The following is a 23,272-nucleotide window of genomic DNA, read 5'->3' as shown; positions in this document are numbered from 1 at the left end:
AAGCTGTTAGTAGCCCATGTGCCTCAACCTAATAATTTGGTCCCTTTTACCCCTCATAACTTAGCCTACTGTTCTGACCTGGTGGTGCACATTTAGCTTATAGCCTGTTTTAGAGAAATGTCATCATCGAATATTGTAAGAGCTTTTATTGTCTGCTTTATATGCCCCCTTAGCTTTTGTCTGCTTATATTCCCCCTTTATTTATCGAACGGTTCTGACTTGGTGTACAGGGAGAATACTGTACGAACGGACCATGTTATGAATTCTGCCACTGTACATTTCAAAAGTGCTAAACAAATATTTATATTCACTACGTATGTCCTAGCTCGCTCGTTAAGGTCTTAATCGAACTTACGGATTGCCTCTTATCAAATAACATTTTATTTGTCACATGCGCCAAATACAACAGGTAGACCTTACCCTGAAATGCTTACTTACAAGCCCTTAACCAACATTACAGTTCAAGAAATTGAGTTAAGAAAATATTTACTAAAGTAAAAAATAAAATAAACACAAATAAAATAACAATAACAAGGCTATATACATGTATTGAGTCAATGTGTGAGGGTACAGGTTAGTCGAGGTAATTTGTACTTGTACAGTAGGTAGAGTTAAAGTGACTATGCATAGATAATAAACAGAGAGTTGCAGCAGTGTAAAATCAAAGTGGGGGAAGGGGTAGAAGGTGTTAAGGAGCTTTTTGGACCTAGACTTGGCGCTTGCCGTGCGGTAGCAGAGAGAACAGTCTATGACTGTCTATGACTTGGGTGACTGGAGTCTTTGACAATTTTTGGGGCCTTCCTCTAGCACCGCCTAGAATATTGTTGTTAGCAATGTTACTGTACACTTATTTAAGTGATAATGCCCTCAAAGCTGGTGTTTGGAGGATGTATTGGCATGAGTGTTGTTAGGTCCTAGACAAAGTCGGACCTACCAACATTCAAATAATGATTTCAATATTTTCATAATTGTTTTTATTTTGATGAATTTATTTATACTATTTCATCCTTCCACAAGATATAGTCCCGACACAAACCCAAGCCAGCTGGTCATTCATGCTATCGGTTCAGTTGCCAGAGATGCGACCCAGTCTTTTTGTTCTGTATCTATGTTCACGACCCAGTCGTTTGTTCTAAATGTTCTATTGCCATACTGTCTGGCAACGTTCTTATCCCTTGCTTGGTAGCGAACCAACAACGGGTAACTTACAGTCACGTCAAACAGTGCAGATAGAATAACAGCAGTAGCTGCCTTTGCATTTGTTTTAAGCTGTTTTCTAGTGACATTTATGTGGATACATCCATACCAATGAGCTAATGAGGAACGATTTCGCCTGGCATAGAAAATGTGCTCTCTTGTCAGGACACTGTTGCTCAGAGGACAACACAGCTAACACAATCACTTTTGACTGCACGTCGTTTCGTTTGACCTTTTTTCAACTGACATTTCTCTGTATATATCCATAAAAATGATACCATGATTTTGACTGGCTGAGAAACGCTGTCTGTCTCGTCCCGACTCCTGACACGTTCATTACTGTTGGACAGCTGAAGATCTAATTTGAATATTGAAACAATGTTGCAAACGTCGGAAAGACAGACAGCAAGGCTTACACAAATCTCCGCTGTTGAAAACTAAATATTAGTCTAAAAGAAGTGTGAGATAACGTCTAGATGCTTTTTATGGTGGAGAATTAATACATTACCTGGCTGGGCTTGATAAGACCGTGGATTTCACAGTCAGATGGAACACAGTAAATAGGCATTTTAACGTCATTGGTTAAGCCGGTGGTAACAACTGATTGTTAAATATATTTGAACTATTTGGTTTTAATATCATCACCTCTTGATGAGCATAGTCAGAATTACAAATTCCCGATTATTCCATGCAAAACAATTGCGCACATTTAGCTCTATCATTAGAATTCTACAGCATGTAACTGTATGCTTTTCATAAGCAGTAATAGTATGTTGGAGCCAGGGTCAAAATTAAACTGTGGTTCTGGTGTTATACTATGTATTTCATGTTATAGAAAAGCTTCTCAGAAACACAGAACACTTTATTTCATGAGGATATGATTGACTATTGCTGAGATCTTATTTTCAAGTGATCAAGTCGCGGACTGGTCAATCTTAATCCCTAGTCAACTGTCTGGATTCTTCATTTCAACATGTTTTGTCCAAAGATAGGGTGCTGGCCCAATTGTGCACCGCCCCATAGGTCTCCCGGTTGCGGCCGGCTGCGACAGAGCCTGGACTCGAACCAGAATCTCTAGTGGCACAGCTAGCACTACCATGCAGTGCCTTAGACCACTGCGCCACTCGGGAGAAATGCATTTCATATTTTTGTTGAGTGTATATTTGAACCTCTTCTTATATGCACATAGGAAAGATCAATGTTATTCATTTCTACACAACACAATAGTCGTAGTCACCAACTCAGATCTGGCCACCCTGGTACCAATGTTACATCATTGATCCTGACACCTTTCTTTAAATTTACACCTTTCATTTGCATTGTCTACTAAAGTATGTCTTTCAGGTGTTCTGCTAGCTTCATGCTTAATAAAAACTATTTTATAGATCTTGTTCTATTTCTTTTATGATATTCATCCGTATTATACCACTAGAATATAACCAGCATTTGGCTCTGAGTCAAAACATATCTTTGTAAAACTATCAATATTTTCCCAAATTTACTACCTCTATTTTCTAATTGATGAAAAATAAATCCCCCAAACCATATGCACAGCACATTATTACAGGACCAGAAGAATTCAAATAGTATTCTACAGGCACAAACGTGATATACAGTTATCAAGATTTGAACAAAGTAGGGAGTAGTGCTTTGGTTTGCTGACGACATGAGACATTGTAACTGGTGATGATAGGGGTGCTCATCTCTGCATGGGAGTGTCATTCAAACTTCTTGAGGTGGTTGTAGAGGGACTGGACGTAGGTGAAAATACACATAGGGTCTGGTCTGCTACCCATCACCATCATATCCTCCACCTCTATGAGACGCACACAGTCGGCTTGCTCCCTGAGAGAGAGAGAGGAGAGAAAAAAAGCCATGAACCAATAATTAAAAATAACGTTTCCAATAGATCTATATTATGATACCGTAATCCATAGAGCAGTACCAGGATCACACGCACACACACACACACACACTTACTCTGCTGTGGTGAAGGCCACTTCAAAGTTGTGTTTGCGATTGGCAGGGTTCAGTGTGTTGTAGTCAAACACCAGGGGGAAAAAGGAGTGGACCAGGGCAGCGAATGCCATCCCATCACACCAGCTGGACGAGAAGTTGTGGATGTCTATGTTCTGGTGGAGGAGAGAATGGTAGGAGCCAAATGCAGTGTTACTTCCATGGAAAAACAGTTAAAAACGTGCGTATTCCTAGACATTGGCTAACTAAGGGCCAAATTTGATGGCAAATCCTCTATTAACATAAATGCATGATTAATACACATGGTCCAGTTACGAACGAAAGTGAATGGTATCAGAATATGGAGCCTCCTATGGTGTCTAAAGTCCTGGCAAGGACTGGGATGGACTAATCGCTGGAAACCAGAACCAAACGTCACGTTTGCTAACTAACATTTATATCACATTGTGAACAGTCCGTCACCAGGGACTAAGGCCGGACTCACCTGGTAGCCAATGGTTTTGGAGCGGCACCATTCCAGGAGCATTGCCTTGATGTTGCTAGCGCTGTTGAAACTCTGAGAGTGCTGCAGTTTGGGCTTGGGTCCTGCAGCCTTGGACCTGCAGAGTGGAACATAGAGGTGTTCAGTTGTTTGTGGCTGTGTAGCTCAGTTGGTGAGAACATAGTACCAGCAACATCAAGGTCATGGGTTCATGTATGCACCTGTTGTGCTATAAGTCGCTTAGTTTGCGTTGTTTGCTAAGGGGCATATACACAGGACCCAACAGTCTGACATATCACACAATAACTATGTTACTATCCAGCTAGTGACAGATTTTCATGCAAATATTCTAAAATCTGCATATAGAATTTTCCTGCGAATATTCTAAAATCTGCATGAAGAAAATATGCACATTTTCCCACCTGTGGTGTGTTTCCACCAAACAGTTTTGTTGTGGATGACGTAGTGCAAACAAAATGTACTTTTCCCCTTTAGTTTTCATTTACCAAATAAAAATCTAAATTTCAATGCGTTTCCATCACATTTTCAACTCTACAGATAGTTATGTAAAAAAAAAACGTTTGCGTTAAATAGCGAATGTGCCCACTCTAGTCTTGGCGCGTGCGCTCTAGCCAACAGCTCACAGATTCAGTGCGGGTAGGCTAGTCTACATGGATAAGAGCAAGAATATCAAGCTCATCACTGTGCACTTTCACCACCCTGTGAAGTTCATAACTAAATGTAATCTGTAGCCTAATAAACTGCATAATTTCCCAAGTCATAGTGGGAGGACCACACACCAAGTCATAGTGGGAGGACCACACACCATGTCATAGTGGGAGGACCACACACCAAGTCATAGTGGGAGGACCACACACCATGTCATAGTGGGAGGACCACACACCATATCATAGTGGGAGGACCACACACCAAGTCATAGTGGGAGGACCACACACCATGTCATAGTGGGAGGACCACACACCATGTCATAGTGGGAGGACCACACACCAAGTCATAGTGGGAGGACCACACACCATGTCATAGTGGGAGGACCACACACCAAGTCATAGTGGGAGGACCACACACCAAGTCATAGTGGGAGGACCACACACCATATCATAGTGGGAGGACCACACACCAAGTCATAGTGGGAGGACCACACACCAAGTCATAGTGGGAGGACCACACACCAAGTCATAGTGGGAGGACCACACACCAAGTCATAGTGGGAGGACCACACACCAAGTCATAGTGGGAGGACCACACACCATATCATAGTGGGAGGACCACACACCAAGTCATAGTGGGAGGACCACACACCAAGTCATAGTGGGAGGACCACACACCAAGTCATAGTGGAAGGACCACACACCAAGTCATAGTGGGAGGACCACACACCATGTCATAGTGGGAGGACCACACACCATATCATAGTGGGAGGACCACACACCAAGTCATAGTGGGAGGACCACACACCAAGTCATAGTGGGAGGACCACACACCAAGTCATAGTGGGAGGACCACACACCAAGTCATAGTGGGAGGACCACACACCAAGTCATAGTGGAAGGACCACACACCAAGTCATAGTGGGAGGACCACACACCAAGTCATAGTGGGAGGACCACACACCAAGTCATAGTGGGAGGACCACACACCAAGTCATAGTGGGAGGACCACACACCAAGTCATAGTGGGAGGACCACACACCATATCATAGTGGGAGGACCACACACCAAGTCATAGTGGGAGGACCACACACCAAGTCATAGTGGGAGGACCACAGTGTAAGGGGATACAGAATATGTACATAAGGATATATGAATGAGTGATGGTACAGAGCAGCATACAGTAGATGGTATCGAGTACAGTATATACATATGAGATGAGTATGTAGACAAAGTAAACAAAGTGGCATAGTTAAAGTGGCTAGTGATACATGTATTACATAAGGATGCAGTCAATGATATAGAGTACAGTATATACGTATGCATATGAGATGAATAATGTAGGGTAAGTAACATTATATAAGGTAGCATTGTTATCATCGCGTGATACAAGTTTACTTTAATATGATGGTTACTGTATCAATATTTGCCCATAAAGGAGTTCCCACCTCCGTTTCTCACATAATTAATTTTGCCGACACAAAATGATCCCACCATGTCGAACAAACAAATCCTGTTGGCATTCCTAAAATTGTACCGAAACTTCCTGTTTCCATCACAGCTGTCGTGATTTCTTTTTTATATATGGTATGACTTTACCCACATAAAAACTGTGGCTGCAAACATGGTTAATGACAGTGATAATATACATGTAGTAAAGGGTTGGGGAACATATAACTTGGCTTTAACAATTATCCAATAGGAAGTAATAGTTAGCTAAGGTGGGCAAGAGAGACAATGAAGCCAGGGTGACTGACTGTGCCTACCGTACCTGCCACAGTCATAGGCCAAACTTTCAAACAGAGACCGTTTGCCTTGCATCCCGAGGTTGCGAGGCAGCGTTTGTGACCTCTGCAGCTTCCGCTCCTCACCACCCCCAAACTTGTCCAGACCACCAAGCCTGTCCAGAATGCCAAACTTGTTCGGACCGCCAAAACTTTCCAGACCCCCAAACTTGTCCAGGCTCCTATAGATGATGTAACAATTTACATAATTGCGCTTTTATAGTATGTAATAGTATGTTTCTAGTATTGTTAAAGACTGACCTGTCTGTGCCAGGGGGAGGCACTTTTCTGGGTGGTAGGAGTTTTTCTGAGAGCGAGAAACAGACAGACGGAGGGGTGGGGGAGAGAGAGCGAGAGAGAGAGGACAATGCTAACCTGACAACGAAGAAAAGACTAGGAGAGGCAGCGGCAAAAAGCACAACACACAATGAAGACCAGAAGACTTTTATGCTATGCCTAGAGACCAGTTCCTACTTTTACCTGTGATTGCTGTGAAGCTCATGCTACGGGTAAGACTCGGGCTCGCTGCCTTAACTGCATGTACTACTGTAACAGAAGGAAGGGAAAGAAACTGACATAGAACTGGAGGTCAGACAAAGAAATGGGAAAGAACAATGTCAGAGACGGGAAAGATGAACGATACTGTAGCAGTGAGAGAGGAGTCCTTGTGTCCCTGTGGTACTCACCACGTTCACTACGTTTGAAAGGAAATTCTCCTGGTGCTTTGGGTTTGGTCTCCTCAAATACTGATTGTCTAGGTGTTTTGGGGGCAGGAGATGGAGGGACTGCAGGAGACTGAGATTGGGCAGCAGAAGACTGACTTGGGGCTAAAGAAGACCTGGTTGGGGCTGCAGGAGACTGAGTTGGGGCGTCAGGGGCCCAAGATGGGGTGGCAGGGGACTGAGTTGGGGCTGGTGCAGTTGGTACCTCGGGGCTAGTTTTGCTCATGGCACTGACAGAGGCATAGGGCGGGGCCAGAGACACAGGGGTGGGGTGCTCTTGCTGAGCTGCATGACTGCTGACTGGTGACCTCACTTCCTGATGTTGTCCAGGCAAAGTCTCTGCTTTGGTGAGAATAGACAGAAGAGGAGAAAATGTTAGCTGGTAGGGTTTAGCTAGAATGCAAAATTTGGTTTGGACTAGAGGGTGACATCAGGTCAGATGGACCGTGTCAACCAGACCTGGGTTCAAACAGTATTCCTTTTCTTTCAAATGCTTTATCTGTGCTATTTGAAATTGGACAGGTGTCAACGAGTGTGGCTGACAGACATACAATATATAAAATGTTACGCAATCTCGGGCAAAATGATGACCTTTAAGCAAAATGATTATGTATCTGATCCTTGTAATAGGCCTGGAGGGGTAAATGTACGTATTTGCACAGGGTCTCTCTCTTTAATGCTGGTGCTGAAACAACCAAGACAAGTCCACAAAGTCAGCCATGGATATGTTCCTTCATTTAACTTTAGATTCTTCAGAGCACATCTTAAAGAGATATTCAATTTTGAATTAACTACAAAATTGCCCAGAAGGGCTGCATACAAGTTAAGGAAACAAAAATGTAATTTGGGTGAACTATCCCTTAAAGAATAGAGAGCTGAGTCCGGTCCATGTTCTACTCACCGGGACTAAACAGAACATCAAGTGCTGTTTTGGGAGTGGTGAAGTCTGCTATTGGATAGGCAGGACACTTTTGGGCCAAAGCAGGAGATTGTGCTGGTGGCTTGGGGCTAGTGGGGGAGTCCGTTTTGGTCATGGCAGTGCAGGGAAGATGAGGATTGCCGAATGACGAGCCCTCTGATATGTTAGGAGTGTACATACAGTAAGAGGAAAGGTGAGAGTCAAAGAAGGAAGAACATTGTGTAAAAAGATGAGACTTGCAAAATTGTCTACAGCCTGCTTACAAGGTAAGGAAACAAGTATGTTACATGCATTTTACTCACCAGATTTATACAAATAATCAGATTTTGCTTTGGGTGAGGTGACATCTACTAATGAATGACCAGCAGACTTCTGTTCTTTGTCATGTCCATTCTCCAACACAGCAGCAACATTTTTCTCTTCCATTTGGTCAACAACCTTATGTCCCTAAATACGAGAAACAGAACACAATAAGGTGCCCATTATTACACTAGAGGCAATCTAAAATAGCATACCATAAAACAAACCTGTACAATAAATGTAAGTTGAATCAGAAACAATAATCAAATCAAGCTTTATTTACACAGCACATTTCCGACATGGTTTGCAACGCAATGGGCTTCACAGGGGGATAAAAACAACGAAGAAAATATATATATATATATATTTATTACACAACAAACATAAGAGGATAAAAAAAACGAAAGAATAAAAAGCACCCTAACGAAAAGCTAAGCTAAAAAGGAGTTTTTTAAAGATTTATTTTAAACATGTCCACAGATTAGGCCCCTCAGGTTCTCTGGCAGGCTGTTCCAGAGGCTGGGGCTATAGTAAATAAAGGTTACCTCTCCATGCCTCGTGGTCCTGGGCTTTGGGATAGTTAAAAGGCCAGTGCCAGAGGACCTGAAGGACTAACTTGGTACATAACTTAAAAGCATGTCTGACATGCATTGGGGTGTAACAATCGTGGATCGATTTAAAAACCAAAAGAAGAATCTTAAAATGAATTAGAAAACTCACAGGCAGCCAGTGCAGAGACCTTAAAACCGATGTAATGTGTAATCACTGTCTGGTTTTGGTCAGTACCCGTGCTGCAGTATTCTATATGTATTGCATTTGACCAATGGATTTCTCAGGTAGACCAGACAGGAGAGCATTACCGTAGTCAAGACAGCTTGTAATAGAAGCATGGATGAGTCTCTCTGTATCAGCCTGAGAGAGAAACGGACACATCTTGGCAATGTTCCTCAGGTGGTGAAAAGCTATTTTGGCAACATTCGTAATGTGGGATTCGAAATTGAGTCCAGAATCTAAAATAACACCTACGTTTCTTTACCTGGTGTTTTATTTTTCATTGCCAGTGAATTAAAATCAAACATTGTGGAACACCACATGTGATCTGTATTATCTTTGAGTTATGTTCACCAAGGTTGACAAACTCTTGAAAGGTTAAATAGGTCCTAAACCAATTTAGAACTGGACCAGAGAGGTCAACCCACCACTCCAGTCTGTCCGGAAGGACAATAGTGTCAAATCCAGCACTTAAATCAAAGAGTACAAGGACAGAGAGCTGTTATAAATGATGCGGACATGGCTCATGGCCCTGTACCATTTCACTGACACCAGCCCAAAATGGGCCATGCCACAAAGAAATGGTCCAGAATTGCCGGGGCCGGTTTATGGTCCCAGTCCACCCCTGAGTTACATCCATCCAGAAAGAAGAATCTGATGATCCCAGGAATCGTCCATCTAAAACCATTCCAATCTTTATCGGAGTTTTCCTTGATATGTGTTTAGGATCAGTGCAGGCGTCTGTCTTATCACTTGTTCACTCTTAGAAGAGATCCTGATAAAGGTTCTCAGCTCAGCTGACTGCCTCAGTGTCTGTATCTAAGTACAGGTCTGTGCTTGCCTTAGTGACTCTGGTTCTCTCAGGCTCGCTCTGTCTAGCTGTATCTGAAGTTTGAGATCTTCTGCACTCTACTCATCCTCTATCTCTCTCTACCCTCCTCCGTGAGGAAAGTGGATGATCTCGATCACAACCACTGGATGGATATGTGACAAAATGCTCTCTTTCAAACTTGTTTGAATTTCATAACAGCAGAGCAACAACAACCATAATGTCTTTATGACATGGTCGTTATTACGACTGCAGTACCAAACCCATATGCAGGGACCATTGGTGTTAGCCATAGATCCACCATAGTAAGACTGTGTGTGTGTGTTCAAGTGCAGCACTACCCTCGTGGCAGCCAGCCCAAACACCCCACCCCGGAGGGAACCAGCAACTTATCAAAGGCCAAACCAACTGGGATCTGCTACAGGCTCAAAATGTCACCAGGAGCATAGCCTTAGAATCTAGCATAGCCTTAAACGGCCAGATTAGCAAATTGAAAACGGGGTCCAACTTGTGGAAACAAACGAAAAAGCAGTTTTAGGTCTTTTAGGTGTCCCAAAGGAAAAAAAACAGCCATTTTGACTCCCCTTGACAATAACAAAATTGGAAATTTGGTCTGGAAATGGTATTATTCTTACTGGTCTTTGGGTCTCCATAAGTCCCCATTGTGACTCTGGTCTTTAGTGGCACTGGGGCTCAAAGCGTGGGTCTACCTGACAGGTGTGGAGAGACCAGGCTTAAATCCTGAAGCTATTTTTTTTTTTTTTTTTTTTTCTGCTGCTGCTCAATGATCACGTTGTCGTTGTAGAAGAGTCTAGAGATGGGACTGAGCTTAGTGGGAGCACAGCACGCTTTGGGAACCTCACCCAGCTTCAAAAGACCAATCGGCTGCCTTCGATACTGTGAACCATCAGATCCTCCTCTCCACCCTCTCCGAGTTGGGCATCTCCGGCGCGGCCCACGCTTGGATTGCGTCCTACCTGACAGGTCGCTCCTACCAGGTGGCGTGGCGAGAATCTGTCTCCTCACCACGCGCTCTCACCACTGGTGTCCCCCAGGGCTCTGTTCTAGGCCCTCTCCTATTCTCGCTATACACCAAGTCACTTGGCTCTGTCATAACCTCACATGGTCTCTCCTATCATTGCTATGCAGACGACAAACAATTAATCTTCTCCTTTCCCCCTTCTGATGACCAGGTGGCGAATCGCATCTCTGCATGTCTGGCAGACATATCAGTGTGGATGACGGATCACCACCTCAAGCTGAACCTCGGCAAGACGGAGCTGCTCTTCCTCCCGGGGAAGGACTGCCCGTTCCATGATCTCGCCATCACGGTTGACAACTCCACTGTGTCCTCCTCCCAGAGCGCTAAGAACCTTGGACAACACCCTGTCGTTCTCAACTAACATCAAGGCGGTGGCCCGTTCCTGTAGGTTCATGCTCTACAACATCCGCAGAGTACGACCCTGCCTCACACAGGAAGCGGCGCAGGTCCTAATCCAGGCACTTGTCATCTCCCGTCTGGATTACTGCAACTCGCTGTTGGCTGGGCTCCCTGCCTGTGCCATTAAACCCCTACAACTCATCCAGAACGCCGCAGCCCGTCTGGTGTTCAACCTTCCCAAGTTCTCTCACGTCACCCCGCTCCTCCGCTCTCTCCACTGGCTTCCAGTTGAAGCTCGCATCCGCTACAAGACCATGGTGCTTGCCTACGGAGCTGTGAGGGGAACGGCACCTCAGTACCTCCAGGCTCTGATCAGGCCCTACACCCAAACAAGGGCACTGCGTTCATCCACCTCTGGCCTGCTCGCCTCCCTACCACTGAGGAAGTACAGTTCCCGCTCAGCCCAGTCAAAACTGTTCGCTGCTCTGGCCCCCCAATGGTGGAACAAACTCCCCCACGACGCCAGGACAGCGGAGTCAATCACCACCTTCCGGAGACACCTGAAACCCCACCTCTTTAAGGAATACCTAGGATAGGATAAAGTAATCCTTCTCACCCCCCCCCCCTTAAAAGATTTAGATGCACTATTGTAAAGTGGCTGTTCCACTGGATGTCATAAGGTGAATGCACCAATTTGTAAGTCGCTCTGGATAAGAGCGTCTGCTAAATGACTTAAATGTAAATGTAATTTTGGATTTGTAATCAATCCCCCACTCCTCTTAGATCCTAGCATAGCCCCAAACGGGGCCTTTTGAGATCAGGAGTTAGTATTGGGAAAGCCAAACAGTTCCAATGCTATCATTCAGTGCCAGAGCTCCGTACTTCAGAGCCTGCTGGACTGGCAGTCTCTCCTGCTATCCCCCCATGGCTGCGTCAGCCAGCGATAGAGCCACGATGAGAGCCCAGTCAAGTCATCAACTCATAGCAGGGGGACAGCAGAGGCTAGGGATTAGCAGTAGCAATGATCTGTGTGTGCATACAGTATATCACAAAAGTGAGTACACCTCTCACATTTTTTGTAAATATTTGAGTATATCTTTTCATGTGACAACACTGAAGAAATGACACTTTGCTACAATGTAAAGTAGTGAGTGTACAGATTGTATAACAGTGTAAATTTTCTGTCCCCTCAAAATAACTCAATACACAGCCATTAATGTCTAAACCGCTGGCAACAAAAGTGAGTACACCCCTAAGTGAAAATGTCCAAATTGGGCACAATTAGCCATTTTCCCTCCCCGGTGTCATGTGACTCGTTAGTGTTACAAGGTTTCAGGTGTGAATGGGGAGCAGGTGTGTTAAATTTGGTGTCATCGCTCTCACACGCCCTCATACTGACTGGTCACTGGTCACTGGAAGTTCAACATGGTGTTTACGGACATATTCAATCAATCCCTATACCAGTCTGCTGTACCCACATGCTTCAAGAGGGCCACCATTGTTCCTGTTCCCAAGAAAGCTAAGGTAACTGAGCTAAACGACTACCGCCCGTAGCACTCACTTCCGTCATCATGAAGTGCTTTGAGAGACTAGTCAAGGACCATATCACCTCCATCCTACCTGACACCCTAGACCCACTCCAATTTGCTTACCGCCCAAATAGGTCCACAGACGATGCAATCTCAACCACACTGCACACTGCCCTAACCCACCTGGACAAGAGGAATACCTATGTGAGAATGCTGTTCATCGACTACAGCTCGGCATTCAACACCATAGTACCCTCCAAGCTCGTCATCAAGCTCGAGACCCTGGGTCTCGACCCCGCCCTGTGCAACTGGGTACTGGACTTCCTGACGGGCCGCCCCAGGTGGTGAGGGTAGGCAACAACATCTCCTCCCCGCTGATCCTCAACACGGGGGCCCCACAAGGGTGCGTTCTGAGCCCTCTCCTGTACTCCCTGTTCACCCACGACTGCGTGGCCACGCACGCCTCCAACTCAATCATCAAGTTTGACGACACAACAGTGGTAGGCTTGATTACCAACAACGACGAGACGGCCTACAGGGAGGAGGTAAGGGCCCTCGGAGTGTGGTGTCAGGAAAATAACCTCACACTCAACGTCAACAAAACTAAGGAGATGATTGTGGACTTCAGGAAACAGCAGAGGGAACACCCCCTATCCACATCGATGGAACAGTAGTGGAGAGGGTAGCTAGTTTTAAGTTCCTCGGCATACACATCACAGACAAACTGAATTGGTCCACTCACACTGACAGCGTCGTGAAGAAGCGCAGCAGCGCCTATTCAACCTCAGGAGGCTGAAGAAATTTGGCTTGTCACCAAAAGCACTCAAAACTTCTACAGATGCACAATCGAGAGCATCCTGGCGGGCTGTATCACCGCCTGGTACGGCAACTGCTCCGCCCTCAACCGTAAGGCTCTCCAGAGGGTAGTGAGGACTGCACAACGCATCACCGGGGGCAAACTACCTGCCCTCCAGGACACCTACACCACCCGTTGTTACAGGAAGGCCATAAAGATCATCAAGGACATCAACCACCCGAACCACTGCCTGTTCACCCCGCTATCATCCAGAAGGCGAGGTCAGTACAGGTGCATCAAAGCTGGGACCGAGAGACTGAAAACAGCTTCTATCTCAAGGCCATCAGACTGTTAAACAGCCACCACTAACAGTGAGTGGCTGCTGCCAACACACTGTCATTGACACTGACCCAACTCCAGCCATTTTAATAATGGGAATTGATGGGAATTATGTAAATATATCACTAGCCACTTTAAACAATGCTACCTTATATAATGTTACTTACCCTACATTATTCATCTCATATGCATATGTATATACTGTACTCTACATCATCGACTGCATCCTTATGTAACACATGTATCACTAGCCACTTTAACTATGCCACTTTGTTTACACACTCATCTCATATGTATATACTGTACTCGATACCATCTACTGTATGCTGCTCTGTACCATCACTCATTCATATATCCTTATGTACATGTTCCTTATCCCCTTACACTGTGTATAAGACAGTAGTTTTGGAATTGTTAGTTAGATTACTTGTTGGTTATCACTGCATTGTCGGAACTAGAAGCACAAGCATTTCGCTACACTCGCATTTAACATCTGCTAACCATGTGTATGTGACAAATAAAATTTGATTTGATTTGATTTGATGGCACCTCATGGCAAAGAACTCTGAGGATCTGAAAAAAATAATTGTTGCTCTACATAAAGATGGCCTGGGCTATAAGAAGATTGCCAAGACCCTGAAACTGAGCTGTAGCACGGTGGCCAAGACCATACAGCGGTTTAATTGGACAGGTTCTACTCAGAACAGGCCTCGCCATGGTCGACCAAAGAAGTTGAGTGCACGTGCTCAGCGTCATATCCAGAGGTTGTCTTTGGGAAATAGACATATGAGTGCTGCCAGCATTGCTGCAGAGGTTGAAGGGGTGGGGGGTCAGCCTGTCAGTGCTCAGACCATATGCCCTACACTTCATCAAATTGGTCTGCATGGCTGTCGTCCCAGAAGGAAGCCTCTTCTATAGATGATGCACAACAAAGCTTGCAAACAGTTTGCTGAAGACAAGCAGACTAAGGACATGGATTACTGGAACCATGTCCTGTGGTCTGATGAGACCAAGGTAAACTTATTTGGTTCAGATGGTGTCAAGCGTGTGTGGCGGCAACCAGGTGAGGAGGTCAAAGACAAGTGTGTCTTGCCTACAGTCAAGCATGGTGGTGGGAGTGTCATGGTCTGGGGCTGCATGAGTGTTGCCAGCACTGGAGAGCTACAGTTCATTGAGGGAACCATGAATGCCAACATGTACTGTGACATACTGAAGCAGAGCATGATCCCCCTCCCTTCGGAGACTGGGCTGCAGGGCAGTATTCCAACATGATAACGACCCCAAACACACCTCCAAGAAGACCACTGCCTTGCTAAAGAAGCTGAGGATAAAAGGTGATGGACTGGCCAAGCATGTTTCTAGACCTAAACCCTATTGAGCATCTGTGGGGAATCCTCAAACGGAAGGAGAAGTGCAAGGTCTCTAACATCCACCAGCTCCGTGATGTCGTCATGGAGGAGTGGAAGAGGACTCCAGTGGCAACCTGTGAAGTTCTGGTGAACTCCATGCCCAAGAGGGTTAAGGCAGTGCTGGAAAATGATGGTGGCCACACAAAATATTGACACTTTGGGCCCAATTTGGACATTTTCACTTAGGTGTGTACTCACTTTTGTTGCCAGCGGTTTAGACATTAATGGCTGTGTGTTGAGTTATTTTGAGGGGACAGAAAATTGACACTGTTATACAAGCTGTACACTCACTACTTTACATTGTAGCAAAGTGTCATTTCTTCAGTGTTGTCACATGAAAAGATATACTCAAATATTTACACAAATGTGAGGGGTGTACTCACTTTTGTGATATACTGTACCTACTGTATAACTGTCGCTCTTGGTCTGTCTCCCCGTCTGCTTCTTAACCTCTTTATCCCATACCCTCTCTCCGAATCTCTTTAACTCTCTCCCTCTCTCAGAAACACGCGACACACAAACATAGTCAAACACAGTCATACACCCACATTCTGACATGTTATTTAGAGTCACAAGGAAATACAGGGTTAGGGTTTCAAGATGCGCACACACACACGTAGGAGCGCATTTCTATCAGACTGGCTCACTGAGTAGTCAGGTATGATAAGGGAACAGCCAGGTGATAACAGTGCTGTGGAATGTTGGCAGGGTGTGTGTTTTCAGAGGGGAACAGCTGGCAATCTGGCTCAGGGGGATATTGACAGGGAGTCGGAATTCTACTTTCCGTCTTGTCAGGACGCTCAATTCAGGACTGGGATTGGTTGGATGAAGCACTCCCTCGTGCTGAAGTGAAGAGATATGGAGACCCAGAATAGCTCCTTTAGGGCCTCCACATGGTACTTGCTGTGTGTTAGTGTGTGTACCCCTTGTAAGGCTAACTCTTTATTTGATTGTAGATCCAAATAACAAATTCAAGTGTGTCTGCTCAGTGAGTGATAACGATAGGGGTGGGAGTCAAATAAGATAACAATACATGTCAGATTATTACCTACCATTTTCCTATCATAACCCTACCAACCATTAATCCTATAATCGTTCTAATAACCAACCCTTCTCATACCCCAAGAGAAGTTGATATGAAATACAAACAATCCAGACCTGACCAGCTACAACCTAAAAGAACCTCTTATCTTCATACTACCAGGTACTGTTCATTTGGAAAAAATTCAGACCGCTTGACATTTTCCACATTTTGTTACATTACAGCCTTATTCTAAAATTAAATTGATTTAAAAAATGGGGTTCTCTTCATTAATATACACACAATACTCCACAAAGAAAAAACTGGTTTTAGAACAACAAAAAAATACAAACTGAAATATGACATTTACGTATGTATTCATGACCCTTTACTCAGTACTTTGTTGAAGCCCCTGTGGCAGCGATTACAGCCGCAAGTCTTCTTGGGTATGAAGCTACAAGCTTGGTATACTTGTATTTGGGGAGTTTCTCCCATTCTTCTCTTCAGATCCTCTCAAGCTCTGTCAGGGTGGATGGGGAGTGTCGCTGCACAGCTATTTTCAGGTCTCTCCAGAGATGTTCGATCGGGTTCATGTCCTGGCTCTGGCTGGGCTACGCAAAGTTACTCTTGCGTTGTCTTGGCTGTGTGCTTAGGGTCGTTGTCCATTTGGAAGGTGAACCTTCGCCCCCAGTCTAAGGTCCTGAACCCTCCGGATCAGGTTTTCATCAAGAATCTCTTTGCACTTTGCTCCATTCATCTTTCCCTCAATCCTGACTAGTCTCCCAGTCCCTGCCGCTGAAAAACATCCCCACAACATGATGCTACCACCACCATGTTTCACCGTAGGGATGGTGCCAGGTTTCCTCCAGACGTGACACTTAGAATTCAGGCAAAATAGTTCAATCTTGGTTTCATCGGACCAGAGAATCTTGTTTCTCATAGTCTGAGAGTCCTTTAGGTACCTTTTGGCAAACTCGAAGCTGGCTGTCATGTGCCTTTTACTGAGGAGTTGCTTCCGTCTGGCCACTCTACTATAAAGGCCTAATTGGTGGAGTATTGCAAAGATGGTTGTCCTTCTGGAAGGTTCTCCCATCTCCACAGAGGAACTCTGGAGCTCTGCCAGCGTCGACCATTGAGTTTTTGGTCATCTACCTAACTGCTATGGGATTTTTATGAATAATGACTAAATTATGTATACATCTAACTTAGAACTATAACTAAACAGAATACTACTATGTTACTGTATGGATGTATGAATCTTATTATAATCACAATACTGAATATAATGTGTGTAGTTTTAGTCAAGAATTAGAACAAGGACTTTCTGTTCCTTGTTAGAAACGAATGGAGCTATCGTCAGACCGGCTGGAATGCTGTGTTCCTTACAGGACATTCTGTCCCCACCCAGGGAGGGGAGAGACCTTGGGCTTGTAGTAGATTGTTTAACAGGTGGCAGACAATGTGGGAAGGCTTGTGAACTACATTGCCATTGTATCTGAGAGGAGGAGAGACATTTATGACAAAATGTGAGGTATATAAACTAATGTACATGGTATTATGACCAGCGCTCTTTAGAATAAATGCTATTGGCTAATTTTGGTAGACTGGTCTCTGTCCATTTAATGATCTTACAAATTCTTAGAAACAGACAGAGTGATTTAAATTGAATTGGTTAATGAACCCATATAGGAATTGTTAAATTCCTTTAAGGCTAACCAAGGCCCCTTTCCCCCGATTGCTCAGTTTGGCCGAGCGACCAGCTCTAGGAAGAGTCTTGGTGGTTCCTGTCACGAGTCCGACCGAGGGTGGTTTCCCTTCCCGGTCGGGTGGTGCTCGGCGGTCGTCGTCACCGGCCTATTAGCTGCCACTGATGGTCTTTCCTCCCCCTCCTTGTATGTTTATTGTTAGCACCTGTTAGTGAATGATTAGTTGAGCTTCATTAGACAGCCGGCCCGCCTGTTTTTTGTGCGGGATTAATTATTGTATCGGTTCTGTAGTGGAGGAACGTGTTTGCTCCTGGTCGTATATTTCAGTTGTACATTTTTCGTCCCGTTATTGTTGTGAGCACCCTGTGGTGCGTTTGTGCATTAAAAAGCACAGCATTGCACTCTCTGTTTCCTGCGTCTGACTCCACACCCACGACACCCGGAGCATTACAGTTCCAAACTTCTGCCATTTAAGTATGATGGAGGCCACTGGTCTTGGGGACCTCCAATTTTGCAGAAATGCTTTGGTACCCTTCCCAAGATGTGTGCCTCGACATAATCCTATCTCGGAGCTCTACGGACAATTCCTTCAACCCCATGGCTTGGCTTTTGGTCTGGCATGCACTGTCAACTGTAAGACCTTATATAGACAGGTGTGTGCCTTTCCAAATCATGTCCAATCAATTGAAATTACCACAGGTGGACTCCAATCAAGTTGCAGAAACATCTCAAGGATGATCAATGACAACAGGATGCACCTGAGCTCAATTTCGAATCTCATTGCAAAGGGTTATGTAAATAAGGTATCTGTTTTTATTTTTAATACATTTGCAAAAATGTCTAACAACCTGTTTTTGCTTTGTCATTATGAGGTATTGTGTGTAGATTGATGAGGAAAACAATGTACTTAATCAATTTTACAATATGGCTGTAACGTAACAAAATGTGGAAAAAGTAAAGAGGTCTGAATACTTTCCGAATGCACTGTACATGCAGTGGTGTAAAGTACTGAAATAAAATACTTTAAAGTACTACTTGAGTAGTTTTTTTTTGGTGGGGGGGTATCTGTACTTTACTATTTATGGTTTTGCCAACTTTGACATTACTACATTCCTGAAGAAAATAATGTACTTTTTACTCCATACATTTTTTCCTGATACCCAAAAGTACTTGTTACATTTTGACAGGAAAATCTCAATTTCACACACTTATCAAGATAAAATCCCTGGTCATCCCTACTGCCTCTGATCTGGCGGACTCACTAAACACAAATGCTTCATTTGTAAATTATGAGTGTTGAAGTGTGCCCCTGGCAGATAAATCAAATCAAATAAAATTGAGCCATCTGGTTTGCTTAATATAAGACATTTGAAATGGTTTATACTTTTACTTTTGATACTTTAGTCAATTTTAGCAATTCTATTTACTTAGTATATTTAAAACCAAATATTTTGACTTTTACTCAAGTAGTATTTTACTGGGTAACTTTCACTTTTATTATTTTCATTTTCTATTAAGGTATCTTCACTTTTACTCAAGTATGACATTTGAGTACTTTTTACACCACTGTGTACATGCTGACATTTCAGCAAACCTTGTAGTGGCAATCTCAGACCTAATTTTCTCATCCATTTATCTATCCCCCTCTCACATTCTTAGCATTGACCTTCAGCTCCATCCAACCATGACAAAAACTACACAGCTGACTGTGGTGAGGTCACCTGTGTACAACGTTGTTAACCCATAACAAGGCTGACGTAAACACCCATCAACCTCACTATACGAGCATTATGGGAAATATATGGAGAGCGATGAGGGTGCTGGGAAAGGTGGAGTTGGGTTGCTACTATGTCCATCTCTTCTTCCAGCCTTTCTCTCTGCCCCCCCCCCCTCTCTCTGTTTCTATACATCCAGAGTTGCAACATGACGTAAGTTATGGGAAGTTATATTAGCTGGGAATTTGTGGTGCTACTAAAATGTATACTGAAACAGACACACCCAAACCACCCCCAATCCAAATGGCCAGGACCAGGGCCATCAATCAGGCCTGCCCTGCCAAAAACACATGTGCCCTCTTGGGGGGACAGGAGGAGCGGAGAGAGGGGAATGGATGAGGGTAAAAACACACAGACAGAAATAAATCTTTGGATTCAATGAGAGATTAGAAGTAGTGTACGTACACGTGTCCAGTTAGTTTAAGGTAGAGGGTACGAAATGTACACTTAAAACTAGCCATGAAAGAAAAATAGATACCCATACATAGACTGAATAAATAATACAACTGTGAGAGCATTCAACAGTGTACGAGTATCTTCTTTCAATGGGAGATACCAAAAGACAGACAGTGAGAGATCCTCTGGGTGTCACACTCAAGGCCCCACTGGAAAAACCACCAGCAGAGATGCTACATTGAATGTGCAGAGTTTGAGTGTCTGCAAAAATGTGTTATTTAAATAGTTATTCATGTGTGATAGTTATTAGTTATTAGTTATTTATTCATAGTTATTCATGTGTGTATACATAGACTGTTTGAATTAGTTGAATTAGTTGCTTTTTGGAGTGTCTCCAAATGCAAAAAGTGACATGTTTATATTATATGATTCAGGTAGAGAGGATGGGTAGCTTTCCCTTGTCCCATTACTGCCTAATGTAGTAACACGCAATTAGGGGTTCACAGTGAAGCTGCAGAAATGCTGTAAAACCTATTGTTATTCTTAGATCATTTTTCCCTTGACATGGTCAAATAACTCCAAGCATAAATTGTTTTACTCTTTTTTGTAAACTAAAGGCACGGATTGGCCTATAGGTGGCGTGCTATAAGCATTCTCACTTAAGCCGTCAAATCGGCCGCGCCGTTTGATTAAGAGAGGTGAATCTGTGTCTGTACTATAGGTGTCGTTCCTCATGCTAAACTAATGGTGATTCCCTGCATTATACAACACAATCTTCAGTCACCTTTAATGGCCCATTGTGCTAGACCTATTTTTTAAAAATATTTTTGGCAAGTGTGCAAAAAAAAAAAAAAAACTCCTACTTGTTTGAAGGACAAGTGGCTAAAGAAATGCCCACCAAACCCTGTAGCTGATTCCACCATTAGCAACAACTGGCTACTAGAACTGAACTGATGGACATGGGGCAACGACATGTGGTATGTAAACCTTTTGTACATGTCCTTAGAAGCTGTGTGAATATAACGTCACTGCAACCTTAGATGACTGCAAAAGAGCAGTTGGTGGCACTATCGATGTCATTGACACCATAGGATACTAGAGCAATAACTATCAATCAAGTGGACTTTGTCTCACGCAAATGAATGTTAGATAAGATACAAATTATGCAGATTAACAATGTGAAATATTGTGATTAGTACATCTGTATAATCACATATTGTTGCCCTGTTATGTGGTCTGAACGTAGTGAAAAGTGGATATTTTATTCTGCAAAATGAGAAACCGGAAGTCCTGCCACTTGCACAGTCAGTGTATTACAGCTGTGAAAGTGTATTGAAGTATTTTGGAACGCTAATGTGGATTGTACCAATTAAGATTTATATCAGCATGGTAATGCTTTCACAGATGGCACATACAGGAAGATAGTTCCTACATGATAGAGTGCTTGCTTTGTTATCCAACTGATCTGGTGTCCTTTCGGGTATCCTGTAAACCAAATATATTGCTGCTCACAGCTATATTTCATTAGTAACTATTAGCGAGAGCTTTAGAGTGAATGACCAGGGGTAACACTTTCCCCGGCTGAGAGACAACAGATTTACTTAGCACTGTCTCAATCTCTCTTTCACACACACACACACACACACACACACACACACACACACACACACACACACACACACACACACACACACACACACACACACACACACACACACACACACACACACACACACACACACACACACACACGCGAGCGGCTTTCAGTTCTCTCAGATGACATTCCCTTGCATTCTACCAAATTATACTAAAATGGGACAATATCTTCTCCAGCAACAAGGTCATACTCACAATAGACATGCTGGTATCCCCCATTGGCTCCCTGATGGAGAGAGAGGCTGATGTAGAACTAGAGGCATCAGAACCAAGACCAGACAGTCCAGAGGGGACCGTGGTGGAGGGGCTCCCCTGGCTTATGTTCACCGTCCCCTGGGACGAAGTCATGGGGATCCATCCCCTACTGGCCCTCTCCTCGAGGGCGCTTCTGTCCACCACTCTTCCCGTCAGACCCTCCATCAGGCAGGCCAGCACCTCCAGCTGGCTTCGGAGCTGCAGGTTCTCCTGCGTCAGCCGCTGAAGAGCCTCGGCCAGGGGTCGCTGTGCCTGGCACGCCTCGTCCACCCGCCGCTCCACACCCCGCTTGAAGGCGCTCACATCCACATGCACCTCGCGCACCGCCGCCGCCAGTGTGGCTTCGAAGTGGCCCAGTGCCTCGCACACCGTCTTGTCACACACTTTGTCCCCGGCAGCCAACACAGGTATAGAAGTGTCCATGTCCCCACTAGCAACAGTAACCCCCAGATTACAGGAAATTAAGCGGTGGATAGGTTCAATGGACGGTGGCGCCAGCTCTACTGTTCTTTCCTCCTCTTCTCCTTCTCTCCCACGGTTTCTCCTGCCTGGACTGCTGAAAGGAGGTGATGAAGGGAGGGATAGATAGGTATCCCTCTTTCTCTGCTGTTTAGTCCACAGAGAGGTCTTCGAAGGGGGAGTTTTAGGTGTTCTATAACCGTTTCCCAGCACAGTCAGAAGGGTTTTAAAGGAATGTGCATTAAGATGGCTGCTTAGGAATCTAAGCCATTTAAGCCCAATTAAACTCCATAGAGGACAAGAGCTGTTAATTATAGGCTCCGTGGCTCTGTTCAAAAAGAGAGGAAATGCAAAATGATACCCTGCAAAATCAAGTTATCATTTGAGGAGGTAGACGTATCAACAAACCTTTCGGAGGGTACTGCTGAGTGAGAGGTCCAGTAGTGGAGCAGTCCAGTCCACACATGTGTATGTTTATATGAGTGTGTGTGTTTATGTGTTTGTGTGGAGTGCATCCACACACCTCTAATGTAATGTCATGAGACTTGCTCTACTGTGTGTGAGTGTGTTCTGTATGCTGTGCAGCTCTGCTTTAAACCAACAGCCTTGTGAGCAGGTTCATTTTTGTATCATGGGAATAAGGGGGAGGAGGGAGTAAGAGGGGAGGGTACAGACTTCATGCAGCACCCTGCCCTTCTTCGCACTCTGCTTGAAAAAGTGTATGTGTGTGTGTGTCTGTAGGAAGGAGAGGGAAGTTTACATTGCCTTAATGTGCCAAATGTAAAATAAGGGAATGGCAAGCCTGAACAAGTGATTTCACATGACTGTGCCCTCAGAAAGCATTTACATACCATTGACTTTTTCCTCATAATAGTGTTTAACATGAATTTTGAATGACTACC

General features: G+C 44.3%; 1 protein-coding gene across 4 annotated transcripts; it reads right to left on the bottom strand.

Annotated features, from left to right (window-relative positions):
• Positions 1 to 365: 365 nt before the first annotated feature.
• Positions 366 to 22,951, bottom strand: LOC118390946 (smoothelin-like protein 2). Of its 4 annotated transcripts, none has more exons than XM_035781809.2 (11): positions 22,779 to 22,951; positions 21,852 to 22,698; positions 8,051 to 8,195; positions 7,731 to 7,904; positions 6,794 to 7,171; positions 6,588 to 6,653; positions 6,369 to 6,414; positions 6,095 to 6,289; positions 3,659 to 3,773; positions 3,178 to 3,329; positions 366 to 3,042 (listed from the first exon to the last, which is right to left on the bottom strand). In XM_035781809.2, exons 1-11 carry the CDS (start codon positions 22,883 to 22,885, stop codon positions 2,916 to 2,918), a joined length of 2,352 nt encoding a protein of 783 aa, XP_035637702.1. In that variant the 5' UTR covers positions 22,886 to 22,951; the 3' UTR covers positions 366 to 2,915. The 4 variants fall into 4 exon arrangements, with proteins under 4 accessions (XP_035637702.1, XP_035637705.1, XP_035637704.1 ...); XM_035781812.2 differs by having other exon boundaries at positions 6,588 to 6,650; XM_035781811.2 differs by having other exon boundaries at positions 6,794 to 7,168.
• Positions 22,952 to 23,272: the final 321 nt, after the last annotated feature.

This window comes from Oncorhynchus keta, chromosome 12 (genome assembly GCF_023373465.1).
Source record: "Oncorhynchus keta strain PuntledgeMale-10-30-2019 chromosome 12, Oket_V2, whole genome shotgun sequence".
Lineage (NCBI taxonomy): Eukaryota > Metazoa > Chordata > Actinopteri > Salmoniformes > Salmonidae > Oncorhynchus > Oncorhynchus keta.
Note: the sequence above shows the minus strand (reverse complement) of the source record. Positions and strands in the feature narration are given on the sequence as shown.

What these genes read in the sequence shown, in the direction of transcription:
- LOC118390946 (XM_035781809.2), bottom strand. Translation starts at nt 22,885, where the DNA reads ATGCACTCCACACAAACACATAAACACACACACTCATATAAACATACA. An exon ending in TGATTATTTGTATAAATCTG is followed by an intron (nt 7,905 to 8,050) that starts GTGAGTAAAATG and finishes CTAACATATCAG; the next exon opens with AGGGCTCGTCATTCGGCAAT. An exon ending in GAGCTTCACAGCAATCACAG is followed by an intron (nt 6,415 to 6,587) that starts GTAAAAGTAGGA and finishes TCTCGCTCTCAG; the next exon opens with AAAAACTCCTACCACCCAGA.